Source organism: Trachurus trachurus (genome assembly GCF_905171665.1).
Source record: "Trachurus trachurus genome assembly, chromosome: 8".
In the NCBI taxonomy this organism is placed as follows: Eukaryota; Metazoa; Chordata; class Actinopteri; order Carangiformes; family Carangidae; genus Trachurus; species Trachurus trachurus.
In genome coordinates, this window is record NC_139905.1 from 23454940 (window position 1) to 23474941 (window position 20002).

At 42.5% G+C, this 20002-nt stretch overlaps 1 protein-coding gene across 4 annotated transcripts; it reads right to left on the bottom strand.

Annotated features, from left to right (window-relative positions):
- Positions 1-1517: 1517 nt before the first annotated feature.
- cdc42ep1b (CDC42 effector protein (Rho GTPase binding) 1b) lies at positions 1518-12009 on the bottom strand. 4 transcript variants are annotated; one of them, XM_083977638.1, is made up of 4 exons: positions 11882-12009; positions 7394-8084; positions 6015-6556; positions 1518-2794 (listed from the first exon to the last, which is right to left on the bottom strand). In XM_083977638.1, the coding sequence occupies exons 3-4, from the start codon at positions 6463-6465 to the stop codon at positions 2175-2177; spliced, it is 1071 nt and encodes a 356-aa protein (XP_083833764.1). In that variant the 5' UTR covers positions 6466-6556; positions 7394-8084; positions 11882-12009; the 3' UTR covers positions 1518-2174. The 4 variants fall into 4 exon arrangements, with proteins under 4 accessions (XP_083833764.1, XP_083833767.1, XP_083833765.1 ...); XM_083977641.1 differs by having other exon boundaries at positions 7394-8073; positions 11890-11998; XM_083977639.1 differs by lacking the exon at positions 11882-12009 and adding an exon at positions 8997-9071.
- Positions 12010-20002: the final 7993 nt, after the last annotated feature.

Below are 20002 nucleotides of genomic sequence, written 5' to 3' on the forward strand. Positions count from 1 at the left end.
TAGACACCCGTATAAATATGTTTTGTTTTTTGTTTTTTGTTTTTTCATTTTATTGTGTCAAAAAATTGGATTTCAGTACTGATTTCACTGTACTGTTATTGTTTTTGGTGTTAGCGCGATACTGTCACATGTCACTAGGGGGCGCCTTGCGCCTGAGAGGAACACAAAACCCCTTAAAGGCAGATCCTGCAGAATAAATCCTGCAGTCCTGTTTAACAGTAGAAAAACATCCAGACCGTGGCGGCAGAGGCCATCGCGACCCCCCAAGGAGGGTAATATGAATGAGATGGTTGGTGAGAGACATGTTCTCAGAAATTATCAACTTTTTACATACCTTTCTCTGATAACTTTTGCATCTGATTTCTTAAAGTGTCAAATCGAATTTTAAGACTTTACACTTAAAATTGAACCATGAGAACTGATCCAGGAAGAATTTTATTTTCATTATCATTGTATTTACATCAGCATGAACTTTGTTGTTTTGTTGTTTAAGCTTTTATCATGTTCAGTGTTGATACAAAATCTGAGTCATGTGAGGAAAAAAAAAATCTTAAGAAATTCCATGTTATTAATGAATGTAATAAAAAAAACTACATAGGAAGACCATGTTTGTCTTTTGTTTTTTGTAGTCTGTAACCGTTTGTAGATGTTCCATGTTGCAGAATTATCCAGGCTATTATAAATCAATAATCAATAAGGGTGACTATGCATGCTGAAGGTCCTGGCTCGAAGGAGCCAACAAGACAACATCATCCGCGAAAAGCAGAGATGAAATCCAGTGGCTCCCGGACCCCCTACGGCCCCTGACTGCACCTAGAAATTCTGTCCATAAAAATAATGAACAGAACTAGTGCAAAGGGCAGCCCTGCCGGAGTCAAACATACACTGGGAACAAGTCTGACTTACTGTCGGCAATGTGAACCAAGCTCCTGCTGCGGTCCTACAGGGGCTGTACAGCCCTTGGCAGAGGGCCTCCGACCACATACTCGGTAGCACCTCCCACAGAATGCCACAAGGGACACGGTCGACTGCCTTCTCCAAGTCCACAAAACCCTTGAGCACTCTGTGGAGACTATAGAACTGGTCCAGTGTTCCACGATCAGGACGAAAATCACATTGTTCCTCCTGAATCTGAGGTTTACATATGCATGTGTTGAACTTAATTTCTAACACCAGTCCATTTAAAGATGGGCAATGTCTAGCTGTCTGTATATGCACACAATAGAAACCACAGAGGATATCCACACCAACAACCAATTTTACTTCTTGTGTCATATAAAGTGATTTTACATAGTAATGCAAGCAGAAATTCCAAACAGTATTTATGTATTTATTACATTAGTTCCTTAAAAAAGAGTCTGACAGTGGTAAATGCTTGATAAACAATCCTGTTACAGGTACAGTCATCACATAGACTTCAGAGGGATTTCAGCTGTAATTGTACAACATTGTGTAGGCTACATTGAAACATAATGAAAGTACAGCTGCACATGCTGGACATCTTTGTTTCAGTGATTAAAATGTCACGTGTCTGGTAAGGGAGGAGTCATACAACAAAAAAAGAAAAAAAAATCCTTCAAATAAAGTGAAACATACAAGTGTAATTAGTGGAGTTGTGACCGTTTTTAAGCGCTTTTAAATCCTTCTACTTACAAAAGCTCATTGCTGTGACAATAACATTTTTGTTGCTTTTTTTCTGATGTTTTTCATGTTTGTTTTGCGTTGTTTTTCTTGCTGTTCATAGTAATATGTTTTGCAACACACAATTTTTTTTTTTTTTTTTTTTTTTTGCAATTTTATATTGTTGGTTATGTGTGCACATGCTTGATTTCTGTTGTAACTTTTATGTATTTTATTGTTTTCCAATTACATTTCCTGACAATGTCCACAAACACAAATGGGATTTCCAAAAGGATGACAAACAAAACTAACTAACTCATCTTTATAAAACTTTAAATAATTAGTTAGAAACCTTGTAGTGCAGTGGCCCAGGTTTAAGTTCAGCGTCAAACATCTGTCCTGCAGCAACTACATCCACACAAGGAGCTGGGTGAGGAGTGGACGCTTCAATGAGGGAACAATTACTGTCACACAAATCAATAACAGAACCGATAACTTAGGTTTCTATGATTTCATTGGACCAATAAAGTCTGTTCCAGAGACAGTTTCAACATTTAGACTTTGATCTCTTCCTCCTCTTCAGAAAAGGCATATGATGTTTTGCTGCTGCAGGAAAAAGCAGGAGAGGTTGCGTTGCTGCTCACTCTCGTTCCCTTTTTTAAGGACCCTCCACCGTAATGACGAGACAACACGTCAGCTGCCATCTGGAACCTTTCTGCCTCCATCACCGGCTCCACTCTCAGTGGAGACACGGGGGACGCATCAGCTGTCCCCACAGACCTCCTGTCCTCCTCTTGCTCTGTCCAGTTGGTGCTACAAGAGCGCCCCCTGTTGTTAATGCCCCCCCTCAATGACCCACTGCACAAAGAAAGGTCGGGCGAAGTCACCCCAGGGCTCTGCACTGGAGTCTCAGTTAGAGAGACGTCGTCCTCATCTTCCTCACCTCCTCTGTCTTCCTCACCGGCTGCCTGGCTTTGACTGGACGTCTGAAGGCAGCTGGGGTTGTCAATCAAGCTGAGCACCTCAGTCATGAGGGAGGGGCCGAAGTCAAAAGTGAATGAGGTAAGGGAATCCGAACGTGTCAGTGTGACGCCACCACCGTCTGGCAGAGATCCTTGGAACTGTCGGTCAAGGCGGGAGAGGCGGGGCAGAGTGACGAATCCAGACTGGAGTCCTGCAGACAGACAGGAGGAGAGATCACACTGGAGTCACTGAACTGAACTAATGACTAATGACTGAACTAAATACCAACGTGTGTGTTACAAGCTCTGTGTTGTGTTAAAGTGTAAATTGTTTATACACAAGCACCTTGAACTAAGATGTAAATCAGATAACAAGGACTGAGCTTGTCTTACATTTCTTTCATCTTAGTCGACTAAATTCAATCCTCAGATCCTGGTAAACCTGCCTGTGTTGATTGTTTTTCCTGTAATTCACTGTTTAAAACAAGATATCTACCATACTCAGTTATTTAGAATCAGAATCAGAATCAGAGCTACTTTACTGATAAAGAAAAAGCTATGAAAAATGTGATATACATAAGACTTGGAAAGGATCACAGATAAATAAAATTATTACTACTCAAATATGAACAGAATGAAATAAGATAAAATAGAATAAATATAAATAAAATATAATAACAATTCAAATATGTATATGTATACAAAAATAATGGGTGAAATCAATGTCATGTAGGGCGGCTGTGGCCTAGGAGGGAGAAGTGGTTGTCCACTAACTATGTCAGTGGTTCAGTCCCAGTCCACATGCTGGGGCTGGATGCTCAACCCAAAACGCGTCCCAAATGTGACATTGGTGTATGAATGGTTAAATGGGAAAGCATTATATTTAGATAAATGGGTGAAAATGATATCCCTTTATTAGTCCCATGATAATGAGAATTACTGAATTAGTGCTGTTAGAGTAAACAGGGTTATAAAGAACTGCAATTCACATCCATGGGCACAGGGTGGCAGTGTGTGACAACCCAGCAGGAGCTGCAGGCGTTTTCCACACCAACTCCACTTGAAGAGAAGTAGGACAGTAGGACAGTTTTCTCCTGCACACTTAATATTACAGGTGACACAGCAGAAAGCAAGGGAGGCAGGAGCAGCCCGATGCTACTAAAGGGAGGGGGACAGTGAGCTTTAAATACAAATGTGTCATGAGGATCCCATGGAGTCCAAGACAGGTGAGATTCAGTTAACAAAAGGCTGAAAAACAGATTAAAATGTGGGAAAAGGATAAGAAAGAAAAAGTATTTACTTTGCTAAAAAACAGTTTATAAACCAGTAGCCTACTGGATTATTTGGTCATGTTTCTGTTCAGGGTTACGATTTTGACTTGACGTAATAAACTCATGTGAAGTGAAACTGAGAAGAAAGATGAAATAACTACATGTTGTTACAAAAAGCACCCATCATGCCTCAGCCCACTGTCTCTTTGTACCAGCTCCACTCCATCATGCAGTTTAGGCAAATTCCTGATGGACTGAGTAAGAAATGTGGAGGCGGAGAGGGGATTTCCAGCGCAGACCCTGAACGCTGCTGCCTGATAAGCTCTGATTGGTTAGCAGATGTAATGGACGGTGTGTTTATGCTACACATTCAGGCAGTCACACAGGCACACAGAGATGATAGGAAATGCCCAATGAGTGCCTTTGTTTCTCCAAAACCAGCTGTGTGTGTTTGTGTTTATAGACCTAACTGTGTACAGGTGTTGTCAAGGTGATCCCAGATGACTCAGAAGAAGCCGGCTTGTTTTCTGGTTGTCCTGGGGGAATGTGGGAACGATGTTGAAAGGAGGGCAACCTCACCCTCTATTTATGTGTTCACTGACATTTATAGATCTCTTTTCAGTGGCTTCAGCGGCTGGAGAGTGAACTGAGGCTGTAATAATGTGTCATTGCAACAATTTCCCTTATTGTGGTGATTAACACATTGCTGCTACACCAATAAATAGGTCATTGGTTTTTCTGATTGGGTGACACATCTAAGTAATTTTCCATGTAATATAAGGAACCCTTTTGATTGATTTTACTATGTAAAATGACGTGAGGGCCTCATGACCTCATGATCATTATCATATGATAATTTACTGGCACCTAAACCAAGAACAAACTTTTTAAAACATACTGTAATATACAGAGCCATTATAGAACACATTACCTAATAATATAAAAAATATTAACTCAAAACACATTTTTAAAAAGGTAGCAAAAGACTATTTCAATCAATTGAAAATTCAATTAGTAAGAAATATATAACGTATAGGAATTTATTTGTGGGTTTAACTGTTGTGGTACTGTAATGTGATGTATGATGTATTCTTTGTACCTAATAATATATTTTAGACAGACTGTTTGCTGTTTGTGTATATGATGACGAGGTGTTACAGTGATCTGTAACAGCGATTTATGTGAGTATGTACTATGTTCTTTTAAAATTGCATTGGGGACCCCAGGAAGAATAGCTAATGTCATGATATCAGCTAATGGGGATCCTATAAATAAACAAATAAACAAATAAATGACCAAACTGTCAACTTCCCCCTGTCAGTACTGATCATAGATAGGCTACATCTACAGTTTTTTTTTTACCTTTGATCCCCAGCTCATAAGACATTGGATCTCATGCAGGGTCAAGTAGCTATTACTTATGAAGTTTTTTTGACATGTGGAGGTTTGTGACTTGTGTATGTTGTACAGCTGTGACACAAAATCTGTCCCCAGACAGAGAAACACCAGCCAGAGTACTCATCACTCAGTGGTGCTTTCTGCTTCAGTAGACCACATTTTGCCATGATGACATACACAGACATATAAATGGAGAAAATAATACCCACCAGCCATGCTGTCACAGCAGGTAATTAAGACAGAAATATGGAAATCCTGAGAGTATGGACTCAGCTACACATCATAATGCAAAATGAGGGGAAAACACTAAAGCTTAAAAAAAAACCTATGACAAAGCCCTGTTGCTCAGTAATGAATGAATATGAAGCTCTTCCTCTTACCCAGAGTCTGTGAAACAGGTTCCAGGTGAAAGCTGAAGTAAAATAATTTGGACAGTTTGTGGAAACGTCACCAGCTGTGTTGGTCCAGTATAAACATGAAAATATGCCCAGACAAACTTGTTCTATGGGCTGGGCCAAGCATTTCATGGAAAACTCACTCATGTGTGAACTGCTATGTTAGATGTAGATGGGATCTGTTGATCCACACACACACACACACTTGAAGTTGACTTGTTGTTATCTGATTGTTATCTATAATTATCCTGGAGTATGATCCCTCTTTGCTTCACTTTTCTAAAGAAGATGAAGATGATCTTGGTGCTAAGATGCTTTACATAAACCCTGTCCCATGCCGGAAGTGATTATCTATATTATTATCTCACCATATGTGCAGAGGGAGTCATCCGTCGAGCTGATAGAGTGGGGGAACAGCATCCTCTGTAGGCACCCATTAGGGGAGTCTATGTTCAGCTGGGGCAGGGAGATGGCGTTCTTGATGATGGGTGAGATGTCCGGTGGTGGGGATGACAAGTCCCGGGAGCCCCCACGCGGGCATGGCCCGGAGTTCTTCCGTACGTGGCGAAAGTTGCGCGTGAAGAACCCGGTCTTGGAGCTGTTTGACGAGTCTGGACTTCCTGGTTCCCTGATGCCACCGTAGTTGCTGAGAAAGGACGTGTCACCAAACACCTCCCCGCCACGGCCAACATGCATAGTGTGTCGGAAGTCACCGAGCGGCGGGCTGATCATGTCCACAGAGAGGTCGCTCTTGAACCGGCGTTTCCCCTGAGAGCCAGACACAAGGCCCTTAATCCCTGGCAGTTTTCCCAGACTCATGGTGGCAGAAAACGTGTGTAATTTCCCTTTAATTTGGAACGACTGCGCCTCATCACATGTCAGTCAGATTTGAATTCCAGTGCGGGGTCCACTGTGAAACCAGAGAGACAAAACACAAATTAAAATGCCAAGACAGTGAGGACAGAAAACGCAAATATGTGGTTGTTCGGTCGGCAGAGAATGTGTGTATAATCCATTCTCCACACGGCCAGAGCCAGCTATTCATCCACTGTGGGCCAACGGTTTCCCTTTTGGATCTACACTGAAAGATGCCAGTATGGATGAAGAGTCAGTCAAGTCCCCGTCTGCATCCCCCCAACCCACCCACCCACCATCCTCCCCTCTCATGCACAGCTGGTTCTGTACTTCTGTCCAAAGCTACCAAACGCTCGGTTCACTTCTGCTCAGCAACAGCCTTGACAGTCTTGACAAAAAAACAAAGAGGATGAATTACAAACTCCTCTGGCTACCAGCGCTTATGTGGCTGCAGAGTTTGGGAACTCCTTTAGACTTGCTTCAACAAATGATAGTTTAGACTTGAAAAATCCAGCCACAACTGTAAATACACCGTGATGTGTTTTCAGCCAAACAGCTCAGCTGGTTTGTGTGAAAAAGTGATGAAACACACACTGATGTTTACACCGTGTTAACTTTATATCTATGTGGAGGACTGTCTTCTTGTCAGACAACCGTGTTTTACTTGCAACATGAAGAGGAAACGGAAGCATATTGGATTTCCCAAGAGGGACAATAAATGAACTAACTACTCAGACTTTTAATTAGCAGATATTATGGATATTGCTCAGATATTTTAGATATTATAATCCCATCCAGTGGTTTCTATTCTCACTATGTCTGGCTGTCAGGTTAGCCTCTATGGATTAGTAACTAGTTTATGTCTGAGGTGCTACTGAGGTTTTCTCCTTACTTCAGTGTTCCACCTGCACCGTCCTCAGGCTCTGATGATCTTTCATTTTCTGTGTTCCTGTGCTTTCAAAGTAAGTCATTCGGGAAAACACAGCCAAATATCAACACAAGTGTGTCCACTCTGTCGCTTAACTGACTCCTCTGTGTGTATTCAGTAGATCTCAGGATATTGTGTGTCTCATCCAGTGCGTTGCTCTGCGCTTGTCTCCCTCAGAGTTCGGCCAGTGGGACAGGGAGAGCAGGGGGGTCCACCTCCATGCGAAGTCTCCCTCTAAAGAGGTTTATCCATGTGTGCACCTCTCTGTCCATGGGACACCACGTCTGTCGCCAGACTTCTTTATCCTCCGTCTCCCGGTTCCTCTGTACCCCGAGACCCCGGTCCTTTGAGGGGCAATGAAACCAATCAGAGCGAAGGAAAAAGGAGAAGAACTCTTTCTTGAAAAGGCCAATGAAGCAAAGCGCCGTAATCCATCAACTGTTTTGTCTGCATCGTCCTGGAAGAACGATAAGGCTCCTTTAGGATTGTCCGTGCACAGGATTAACTGATAATCCCTTCTGTCTTCCCTCCCTCTCTGACTCCCTCACTTGCTCTCTGCCTTCTTCAATCCACTTAGTTCTCCAATGGTGTCCAGGTAGGGGGGAGGATGAGGGGGGGGGGGGTCTCTGTTTTCTTTCAGTTCACTTGAGGCCAACTAAGAGAGCAGACAGAGAGAAAAGGAGAGAGGTGTGAGTTACACATTAGACCAAGGAATAAAGCAGGAGCCTTCAGACGCACATAAACGTGTCAGGCAACTTAAACTGTGGATTGACTGATGCTCAGAGTGTTTCTCTCTCTGTCTCTGTTGCCTGAGGAGTCTGGAGACTTTTTAAGAGCAGTCTACGCCAAGAGGAGTCTATTTTGTAGTTTATAAGCCTGAGTCATACGCAGTACAAGACCTCTCCATTATTAGTCATTATTAGTCAACAGCACCGCCCTGCAGCACTGTAACTGTTTTGACTGTTTATCAATTCTCCACTGACAAAGACATATCCAAAAATATATATAATATATTGATTACTGTTTTTATTCATCATTTGCCAAATTAATAAAGCACAAAAAGCCAAACATCTGTTGGTTCCAGCTTTTCCAGTGTGATATTTGTTCCATCATAGTTTGGGTTTTGGGCTAAGTGGACAAAGTATGCAACTTGAAAAGTCTCTGAGCAAATGTTCATTGGAATTAGACTAAACTAGACTACATTTATAACTTTTTGATCCAAATTTAAATTTTAAATGTACTCAATGTTTCTGTTCATTCAATAAAAATGTGTAACACTTTAATGATGCGCTGTGTCTAGTCTTTCTCCTTCAACCTGTGTTTGTGTTTTTCCGGGACACTCCTTCTTCCTCCTGCCTAAGAAATGACTTCAGGGTGAAGGGAGCACTGATAAGCTCCAAACACGTGACCTCTCACGGTTGGATTATGTCACAGCTCTTGGAGACACTGAACTAGTCGCGGCTGCTGCCAGGCCAAGCTGGATCTGTGAAATTTACTTGAGCAGGGTGATGGTGCCACTCTTACTGGGCACCGGCCTCGGCTCAGATTACCTTCCCTAAATCTTCACCTAATCCCAGTTTTTTCACAATCCCAGGACGAATGCACAGGAGTGGCCATCGCCCATCATTCACTGCCATTAGCCTGAGGGAAGGAGAGAACAAAAGGGAAGGAGGAAATGATGCAGGTATGGGTGTAAACAGGAGTTATCAACTTGGCCATTCACAAAGAGGAGGAGGGGAATGGGTGGATTTGACCACGCTTGATCCCTCAACTCGTAACACTGAGCTTAAGGAAGTGATTATGGCCTGTGGGGCACGAGAGGCTGAGAGACAGGGGGATAAATATCCACTGTCTGTCTCAACTGCAACTTTGGATAAAATCTGATTGTTTCAGAAACTGCCTTGTGCTGAGTTTAACATCAGTTTCCAAATTGATAAATACCACAATTACAACTTTTATCCCTGAATCCCAAACCAGGATTTGCTTCGTTTAATTTCTTTCATCTAACCTGATTGATGTTGATCTGGCATCACAGCTCTTTGTGGTCATTGGCCTGTTTTCTCCTTCTTTTATATCTGTCAAGACCCATATTTTATAGTATGGTTTTCTTCCTCCTCCTTGGTTTTGTGAGCATTAAAAGCAACTAAAGTCAGACCTCTTCATGTACAACAAAGTGTCATAATACCACCACTTAAAACCAACTTAACTCAGAAAATTGGCCTCATTGAAACACACAGAAAGATTTAGATGTCATTTATCAGTGAACTGTACCTGCAGACATCCATAAACAAGCCTGTTTCATGTGAGCTGCCCGACTGATTGCAGAGACAGAGGCAGTCAGGCTGGAAAGTGTAATGGGAACAGCGTGCAATGGGGAGAACAGACCGGACGCCATCTATTATGGCCATCAAATAAAGGATCTGAAGACACTGATGAGAAACACATTTTTACCTCAGGTTTTCCTGTGTTTTTTTTTCTCCATGTCTTCTATTTTAGGCTCAAACCTCAATCAGTCTCGCCCTTTTATCTCTCTGTTTTTCCCTCTGTCACAAAAGCATACACATGGCCTTCCCTTCTCTGCACTGTCCCTCCTGCAGGCAGATGTGGTGTGTCAGTCAAACATCTGGTACCACAGAGCCACAACTTGCAGAATCAGGCTCCATGGTGACATTTGAGGGGCTGTTCAATCACAAGGCTGTGTCGCAGTGGGTCAGCTCTGAGGTCACTTCCTCCACTGGACCAGAGTCCCGCGGTCCTTCTACTGCACGACACCAGAAAACTGTGGTTGAGGTCGGAACACCCTGACCATTACGCACAGCTACAAAATACAACATGCACTCAGTTTAAAAGGATCTGCTGCTGCTGCTGCTGCTGCTGCAACGTGGCAACACACTCCTAGGCCTGCTAGGGTGTGTTTGTGTGTGTGACTGTGATGATTTCTGAATGTGATGATATCTGCTTCAGATGTCTGATATCCCACTGTGATAACTTGTGGGACTGTGAACAGATGATAGGACAATGACCACCATGACTTGTAAATGAACTTGCGATTCACACTTTCATTAATGTTCTGTTGACACAACACAAGAGGAAAAAACATTGCAGATAAGAATTCACTGCACATTGAACCTCTTCAGCTAGTTCAATGACTTCTCTCACAATGTGCACGGACTTTAAAGAAAACATTGCAAAACAACAGCAGGCTAAGCAAACTAATTCATCTTTATGGGCGTGTTTAACTCCTGGCATCAGCCATTAGTTTCAGAAAATCCTTTTCTATGTATTTGACTTTTGTCAATAGGACAAAGGGGAAATGAGGCCAAGTAACAGTGAAGTGCAAACATATCTTATTCCATTCAAAACTCTGATAACAAAGGGCTTACGGAAATGTCACCTCTCTAAACTTCCACCTAGCAAACATGCAGCTAATCAAACATAAAAGTAGCTTTTCAAAGCGTTGCAGCTTGTTCCTTTTCACTGTGTGTCGTCTAAACAATGTCTATATTCGAAATCTTTAAGCCGGGGTTCACTAAAAGCTCTGCACTGCTGCAGGGGCAGCCAGCAGTAGTTAAAGTAGTGGCTAAAGGACAGTCAGTTCCTACAACCACCTCCCCTCCTTCCTGACAGGCCCACCAACACACTGATCTGATGTCTGCAACTTTTGGACAGTCTCACCTCAGTCACAACCAAACTTCATGGTCCTCAGTCAGCTGTAATCCATGTGTTAAGACATTACCACAACCATTTACCTGATACATCCTATGTACATTCTAGCTAAGCAGGGCCCATCACCACCTTAAACAATGGGAAGTACTGTCAAAGTAGAGGATTTACAGAGGGTAGGGGGTAACATGAGCACTCGTGGGGGAGGACTTCAGACTAAAATAGTCACTCCACTGTAAACACCACGATGCAGTTTGTTTCCTACTTGTCAGGATTTTTGATTTTTTCATCATGACATACTGTAAGTTTATTCATGACAGTGTCTTCTGACTGGTGCACCTGCAGCCTGACACAGGCTCTCTAAAGCAGAGGTCTGCATGCTGCTCAAAGCTGAGAATTACTTACTAGTTTGCATTTTCCTGGTTTGATGTATGTGTTTCACATCATGTAGCATTTTCTGTGACTGTGATATAGGCTAAGTGGTTACTTCATCCAAATCATTTAAATACCCAGGACAAAGATTTTATTTTTGTCTGCCCAGTGATGTAGAAAACACCTTTAATTCAAATGCAACTTTTGGCTAAACATTATAGCCTGAGACGTGCGACTGCTCTCACTCTGCACTCCTTTTTACGCGCAGAGATGCGCTACATACAAAGCCAATGAGACCGGATTAAAGTAAGTCTGTGAAGTAACTCACCCTTAATGACTCTGGCTGCTGATTTCACAGCACCTTCGGCAAGTTCCACTACAACTTTATTTTAAAAATGAATTACAAAACAAACTTACCATGAAACTGAAGTCAGGACGCGGTCTGAGCGCAGAGCGGCGACCTCACCATCTCCTCTCTCCCTCGTCCTCGTCGGTTTGCGGTGTGCAGCAGCAGCACCGTATGTTTCCGCTTAGACATGTGGCGGCTCTGTGCTGCTGTTGACAAGTGGACTGGAAGGAGATGAGGAGGAGGAGGAGGAGGAGGAGGAGGAGGAGGAGGAGGAGGAGGAGGAGGAGGAGGAGGAGGAGGAGGAGGGTGGACTCCAGAACTGCTACATAACAGTGAATGGTGCTGATAGACACCAACATCAGATTGTTGTTAACATGTAAATCTATAGTAACTGTAAGATAGATAGATAGATAGATAGATAGATAGATAGATAGATAGATAGATAGATAGATAGATAGATAGATAGATAGATAGATAGATAGATAGATAGATAGATAGATAGATAGATAGATAGATAGATAGATAGATAGTTAGCTTTATTTTACAGACTTGAATCCAATAATGATAAAAACAAAAGAGAGAGAGAAAAGAAACAGGCAACAGATTACTAACAGACAAACAGATAAACAATATAGACAGCACACTGTCTGTCCACACACAAACTAAAAACGGTGCAGTTGTTCAGTATTTCCAAAACATGGAGGTGTATTTTGTGTCACTCTGAGTTGGGTCAGTCAGAGACATTATAATTCCATTTTTGGATCAACACATTCTGCACATAAACTTATAAATACAATTTCTTAGCAAGGCATTGTATGTGGGTACATTACAGGTCACAAACAAATGGTTCTCACTTTCCCACCATGTGTATTTAAGCAAGATTCGAAGGGCGTCATTATACCATTATAACCTTGATCTTAATTGCACCAGAGGTGTGTTGTACAGTAAAGAGAGCAATTTTAACATCCTTTGAGCACATGTGAAATTTGCGAGCAAAATTGTAAGGAAGTGATGGGCAGCTGCTTGACAGGTCTGCGGGATATGGTAGATCATGTGCTGACAACACAGATTGTATAAGGAGTATAATTGATGCACATTAAGGGTAAAGAAAACACAGGAGTAAGAGGACAGCTGAGGTTTATCAATCAAAGTGTCAGTCTGATCTCAGCCATGAAGAAAGACTCTGAGCACTTTCTCATATGAGGCTGAAGCTGCAACAGTAAACTGGACCGACTCTTCCCACACTGTCCTGTGCTTCTGACTAAATATGGATATAGATGCACGTTCATGGCTTTTGTATTTTGTCAGCTTGAACTTGGATGTTTAAACATGAGCTGAGATATGCAGTAAACAATGGAGCCCGCACACACACACACACACACACACACACACACACACACACACACACACACACACACACACACACACACACACACACACACACACACACACACACACACACACACACACACACACACACACATTGACCTTTACTCCACTCTGTAAACATGATCTCTTAATAGCCACCATGGGTGTCATCTACCTTTCTTCTTTCTCTGACCCCTTTTGACCTCACTCTTGACAAAAACACACTCATCACCAGCCTTCATTTGGGCATGCAAGAATAATGTGTGTGAGAGACAGAGACAGAGAGTTATTATATTATTATATTATAGCGAATAGTTTTGAGCAATAAGTTGTCTTTTAATGAATAAATAGAAATGACCACATCTTCTTGTGAAAAGTTCACTAGTGGCTCAGTATGTGATTGTTGGCTGGTATACTATAACACAAAAATACAATTACTCACTGCACGGTCTTGTGAGTGTGTGTGTGGGAGTCACCATATTTAGCAAAATAAAACTGAACAAACTCTAAACTCACTTTGGTTCTGAAACTTCACTTAAAAAATGAAAAACTTCAGCACTTCAGATTTCAGCTATGACTGAGGCGCGTCTGCGGTTTCACTTATAATGGAGGAGCGATTGTTGCTGGCACCAGCTGCTGCGTCCTGATGGGGGGAAAAGATAGCAAAGAAGATTCTTCAGGATGAGCAGAGGAGAGCAATCCTTCAGAATGGAGCCAGGAAGATGAAGCTGAGGATGAATTTCCAGCGACATATGGGAAAAGAGTGGGGAAAAAAATAAGGTTGGGCTGACTTAGGGGTGAGATAAAAGAAGAAGGAGCGAGGTGGCTCCAAGGAGGGGGATGGGGGAGGCGAGAGAAGAGAGGGAGATGTGAGGAGAGGAGGAGTGGACCTTGAGAACAGACATGAGAAATGGAGAGATCTTCTTTGCTGTGAACCTGGGAGGGCGAGCAGCTCAGCTCCTGTTAACAGCAGCTGCAGCGTATCAGCCGCTGTCCCCTTGAGCAGAGAATGTGAGCTGGAAGGAAAGAAAACCAAAGAGAGACAGAGCAGTAACAGGAAATCACACACTATAAAACTATCAAGAATTGTGTGAAAGTGTCATTATTTCAGATTTAATAGAGAAGTGACAGAGATATAACATGGATAAAAGAAGACAGGAGTCAGAAATGTAAAGCCTGTGGACATGAAAGGAGGACAGAGAGGGAGGGGTGAGAAAGAGTGCTACTCAAACAGGATGAGAAGTCTCTGAAACAGAAACATGTTTTCTTCACAGGAAAAGACTTTCTCACAAATCAGAGAGGCAGCAAGAGACTTCATTTAGTGTTCAACAGCTCATTGAATAGGCTAATCCAATTTAAAAAGCAGTCAGGTATTCCCTTTCACTCACAGCATCATTCTTCATGATGGGTGTCCAGGTTGGATGAGTGTTTATTGTTAGTTTTGTGAATCTGTCCCCAGTTCTGGAGGACAGATCCGGGTCAGACCCCCAGACTCTCACATGTGCCTTTAGAGAACATGACTCAGGAAGTTGGACTGATCAGTTGAAGATGGGGGAGAGTGATGTGGTCAGGTTGATACATGGAGGGTTGGGTTAAGAGGTAAATAACAGAACTCAATCCAGTGTCTTTTTTTGGACTGCGCTGCTGTTTTCATGGATTCTGACCTGCCAGGATGCTGAGAGTCGGCCCAGAGACAATAGAGTATTGTAACAACGGTCCTCAGTGCTTTGTAGGCAGCAATAAAAAACACAAGGATGAGTAAACAGACACCAGCTGAGACATTTGTCTCTCTGACAGTCACTGAGCAGGGACTGTTCGTCTTTGTTTTTAGAAGCCTGGTCTAAATTTAAGAGTCAGAAAGTGTCTGATGGTCCACAACAGAGCGTGATTTTAAACCTCCACAGAGTGGTTTCTTCTTCTTGAATGTTTCTCAGGAGGATCAAGTGTTTGAATGCTACACAGATGATGTATTAAATGCATTCTGCTGTGTCGTGATTTCACACATACAGTAGGTAGCTTTTACATGATAGTGATGGTTACCTTCAAAATCTTTCAGGAGTTGTAAATCATGAGTGTTATCTCTTACTTCACAAAGGAGAGGGTTGATGAAACAGGACAGCGCTTTTGTGTGGAAAGGAGGCAACTTTTTTTTTCAAGTGGGAAGCCAGTGAGGGATCATAAATATGATGCTGTATTTGCAACTTTTGCTGGTTGTTTTTTGAATCACTGTACTGACTGGCCTTTTTTGCCAGCTTCAGAGTCACGCTGACCAGTCTCCAGAAAATGTTGTTTCCAAGTCCTTGTTGCAATTGGCATCAAAAGATGTAAAAAATGACAAACCCAAAACCTGCCACGTGATCTGGAAATCAATGGTGACTAGTCCTGAGTAATATAGGCCTACATATTAATTTGTTTGCTGATACTATATGTAGCAGTGTTATTCATGGTGGTCCCCCAAGGTGCCAGTTGTTTCATGATGATGAGCCATGAAGGGTTTCAGAAGCGTTTCTGTTTTTATGAGCAACTCCCTTTGATAGTTTATGCTTTTGGACCAGTTGTATAAAATGAATTGCAATCAACCAATCTGAGAAACTAATGGACAAGACAAAGACGTTGCAAGTTGGGCTGTAAGAAGCAATGTTATGCCAAAGCACTTTAGCACTACACCGGAGCACAGGTTGATACACTGATGCTATAGACATCAGGGGGGGGGATTCAGAAGCAGATCACAATGAATGTGAAGCGTGAATAAAGTTTGGAAATTTCATTAGTTGTGAGGGAGTCGTGGGGGCTCAGTGAGGGTTAATTCCTTGTTCCTGTGTGGTGGGGCCTGGCTGGGAAACAGATGATGATGTCTGGAAGAACTGATGAGCACTGAAACCAGCCATTGTACTTCCACACATACTGTATTCATAGTTAAACCATGCACATCAATACTAATGGAGCTGGACATAGAAACGGAGACAAAACATCATCAGGGGGGTTATTAGGGAACTAGATGGCTTCCTGCAATCCTCATGAATAACTGACATTGCAAAATGGGAAGATATTTTTGTTTTTGCGCAGATATGTTGTTGTGTAAAGCTTGAAATCGAAAATAAATGTCCCATCACACTTTATTGTTATCATTCCCCACATTCCCCACTGCTGGTGATTGTGAAGTTGAGAAACAGCAGCAGGTGAGAAGGACGAAGCGAATGTGAGTCCCGTAATTGAAAATGTGGACGTCATCTCCAAGTTTGCCAATTCAGACATCACACTTTAGGGCAAACCTCCACCCACAATGAAATGGAAGGTTAAATTTATACACACACATGAACTCTGACAGACGTTGTGGACCATTGGGGCCGGACGGGTTTTGCTTATCGTGACTGCTCCATTACTATATGTGACCCTGATCCTGTTCCAGGGCAACTTTTAGTATGTGGTTGGCAATAGATGCATTTTTAAAACAGTTTGTGTATCTGGAAATTGAATGTGCAGTGGTTGGTAAAGCTGTCTATGTCTGCAGTTGAAATGTGTGGTGGAGCTCAGATTTAGACAGCCATGCTACACCCTGTAATTCAAACGTCGACGCAAACCTCACTGCTCTGGAAGGAGAGTGACAGGAAGGGGCGTCAGTTTTCACTGGCACCACAAAGTTGTGTGTGTGTGTGTGTGTGTGTGTGTGTGTGTGTGTGTGTGTGTGTGTGTGTGTGTGTGTGTGTGTGTGTGTGTGTGTGTGTGTGTGTGTGCCTGTGAGTGTGCATGCATGAATGTGTAGTCACAGTGTATGTGTGTGTGCGCATTCATTTAAATATGAAAAATACCGACTCTTCGGTCAATCAATAGACTGTTCATGTGTCATACTTTATGTGGCTGTCATGGCGTGAAGGACCACTGTGGAACCTGAGTAGACTTGTGTCTGTTTGGGGAAAACTTAAAGCTAAAGAAGTGATTGTAAATACCAGACCCGGTTCTAAACCAGAGACATTTCCCCCCCTGACAGATAATATACAATGTAGTGATTAAAAGTATGTAAACTTAGGCCAGTGGACAGAGCTCTGCATGGAGACATGAAATATTTCACACAGCACGGCAGATCATGGAAATCAAGTCAAGTTATTCAAGCTGATCCAATGGTAAACAAACACTCCCTAAAGTGGCCTCCAGCTAATCCTTTAATATTTCTGTCCCACTCATTGTTTTTCAGAGCTTCATGTTTGCTTCACTAAGAATGTTTTCACTCTGACCCTCTGATGTTATTGTTGTTGGTTCTGTGCTAAACAGGAAATTGCGTGACATTACTGGGTTAGTTACACAATATTATTAAGCTAGTGCTGCCATAGAAGACACAACTGGGAATGGGAGGACATACAGTATTATCTGCACACACCACCAGTGGTTCATGGCAAAATCATCAGCACAAGTGGAAAGTGGACCTACAGTGAATTTCATTGGTGCCTGGTACTCATTTCTCATCATGAGGATCCACCAGGACCACCACCCTGATCAATACTGAGAGATGCTGTCACAGTATCCTGCCTACAAAGGAAGCATAAATCACATGTCGAGATTTAAATCTGTCTCAATTACCAATGCCCCCATCCTTCTGGTTCCCGGCCTCAGTTTTCAAAAAAAAAAAAAGAGGCACATTCTTCACGGACACAAAGAGGCGATTCTGTGCGGCCACCAGGCTTGAGTCATAGATGGAGCCATAGGGGGTCAGCTGCTGGGTGAAGAGCCAGGCCTGTTGTGTGCTGGGAAGGAGCAGAGTGGAACAAACATAGAAATGAAACCCACAGATACTGGTGCTGTGTCTGAGCTGTACATAGTTGAATAGTTTTACATGTGGGCACATTTAAATGAATTCAGCTGTCTGAGCTCATCATTTGCTCAGGCGTTTACTTATAATAATCACACCAATATGAGGTATACGTGTTTTGCGGGGAGCAGCAGTGATGGTTATCAGTCCCAACCACTTCCTGTTGCCCCGAGGTCAAATAGTAGTATAGCTGCTGGATCAACTATCGCCTGACACATCATTCAGATGCATCTCTGAAACTGCTCGTCAAAAGCTAATGCATCACTTGTTGCTTGAGAAAAAAGAAAAATCAACCAAAAGGAATAATTGAGCTACAAAAAAAAAAAAAAGAACACGTACTTGCACTTAAAGAGTTCTGCATGGTCTATTTCTGTCGAACCAGGCTGCCACAATATCACACATTCCAGCATGAGCAAACTGTGGAGTCCAGTGCCGCCGTCAAAGGCTCCTCTGTGTCGCTGTCACCTCAGAGACAACAGGAATGCTCATCCACTGCAGCTCTCCCTCCCTCCACAGACCAGGGCCTGGACAGACTGTTGGAGGAAGGATCGCTCTGTCTGAAGAACAAAGTCAACAACAGACATCGAGGCAGAGAGGAGGAGAGGGAAAATACTACACTGAAGAAGGATGGAGGGAAGAAATGAGAGGGGAAAAGGGGGGTGATAAAATAAAGACTTAAGACATAGCACAAGATAAAAACACAAGAAAGAAACTGGATTATGTATATAACTCACATTAAAAACACACACGGGGTCACAGGGTCTCTGCCTATACCACAACCATACATCATTCAGTGAGTGGGTAAAATGAAATGATGTCACCAATGCTATTCTTTGCACAACCTACCACAGAGTATGTACCAAGGCCTGAGGTGAAAATGTCTGTATTAGTTTCAGTACTAAAAAAAACTCAGCCGGTTTACTCAGAGAGCACTCACCCATAGCATCTACACCTATCACTATACACTTCCTGTGATGTATGGGCGGATGAGTCCATATTATATGATGTTTCTTATCTATAGTCGCCCACTCTGTGTCTGTCTCAGCAGCAGCACAGAAACCCCAAACAGGAGGCCTGTTAGCTCAGTGGAGACACAGAGAGTAGCCTGACATTTCCTGTCCACATGCCAAGAAAAAGACACATTCTTCTGCTTTCCATGCCCATACTCCCTCTCTCTTTCCCTCTTTATTTAATTTGATGCCCAGAAGTTGTCAGATCTTCCACCTGCTGCCAAATGGATTTGCAGCGTGGCCACTGGCCAGTATGATCATCACAACAACTTGCATCATGCACTTTTGATGAGATGCACTTGCTGCAACTTGTTTTCACCTCGATGTGACTTCCTGGTTTCATTTCCAAGCCAAACCCAGTATCAGGTACCAGTGAGCTAATTGGTAGTAGACTTTACTTCAACCAGCATGAGTCAGCTTGTTTTACCTGAACACTGTGCTAATTGCAGTTATTTAGTGGGAAGTTAATGAGCAGGCACTATCACAAGGGCATGGCCCACTGGCATTTATAACAGTGAATGATGATGAAACTCTGTGTCACAGCGTTTTGATGTATGGGGATCAGTCAGGTTTCATTTGAAAGCACTAGTGACTAATCTGCTCTCCTCTCCGGGGCACAGAGTCCAGTCAATACTGTACGGTGAAGTCAGGTAAAATGGGCCACTTTTTGGTAAACGATTAATAAGACAATCAAAAACGCTATGCATGAAATCCATTGATATTTTTAAAAATCGACATAGGTCTCTTAAATGTTTCTGTGTGAAAAAAAAATTAAAAAGTATAATTATTTTGGAATTATGAGAGTTAAAGTATCGGGATATTCCCTCTCGAGGTACGATGAAGGTTCAGGTAAAATGGGCCAGCCGTTCAGTTAAATTGGGCCAGGAGAGAACAACACAGTAATTTTAGCAGAAATCATTTAAATTTTAATAATTAATTGACACTACTACTAAACTACAACACTAAACTTAACATTAACTGTGAATACATAAGAGGTTGAAGACATT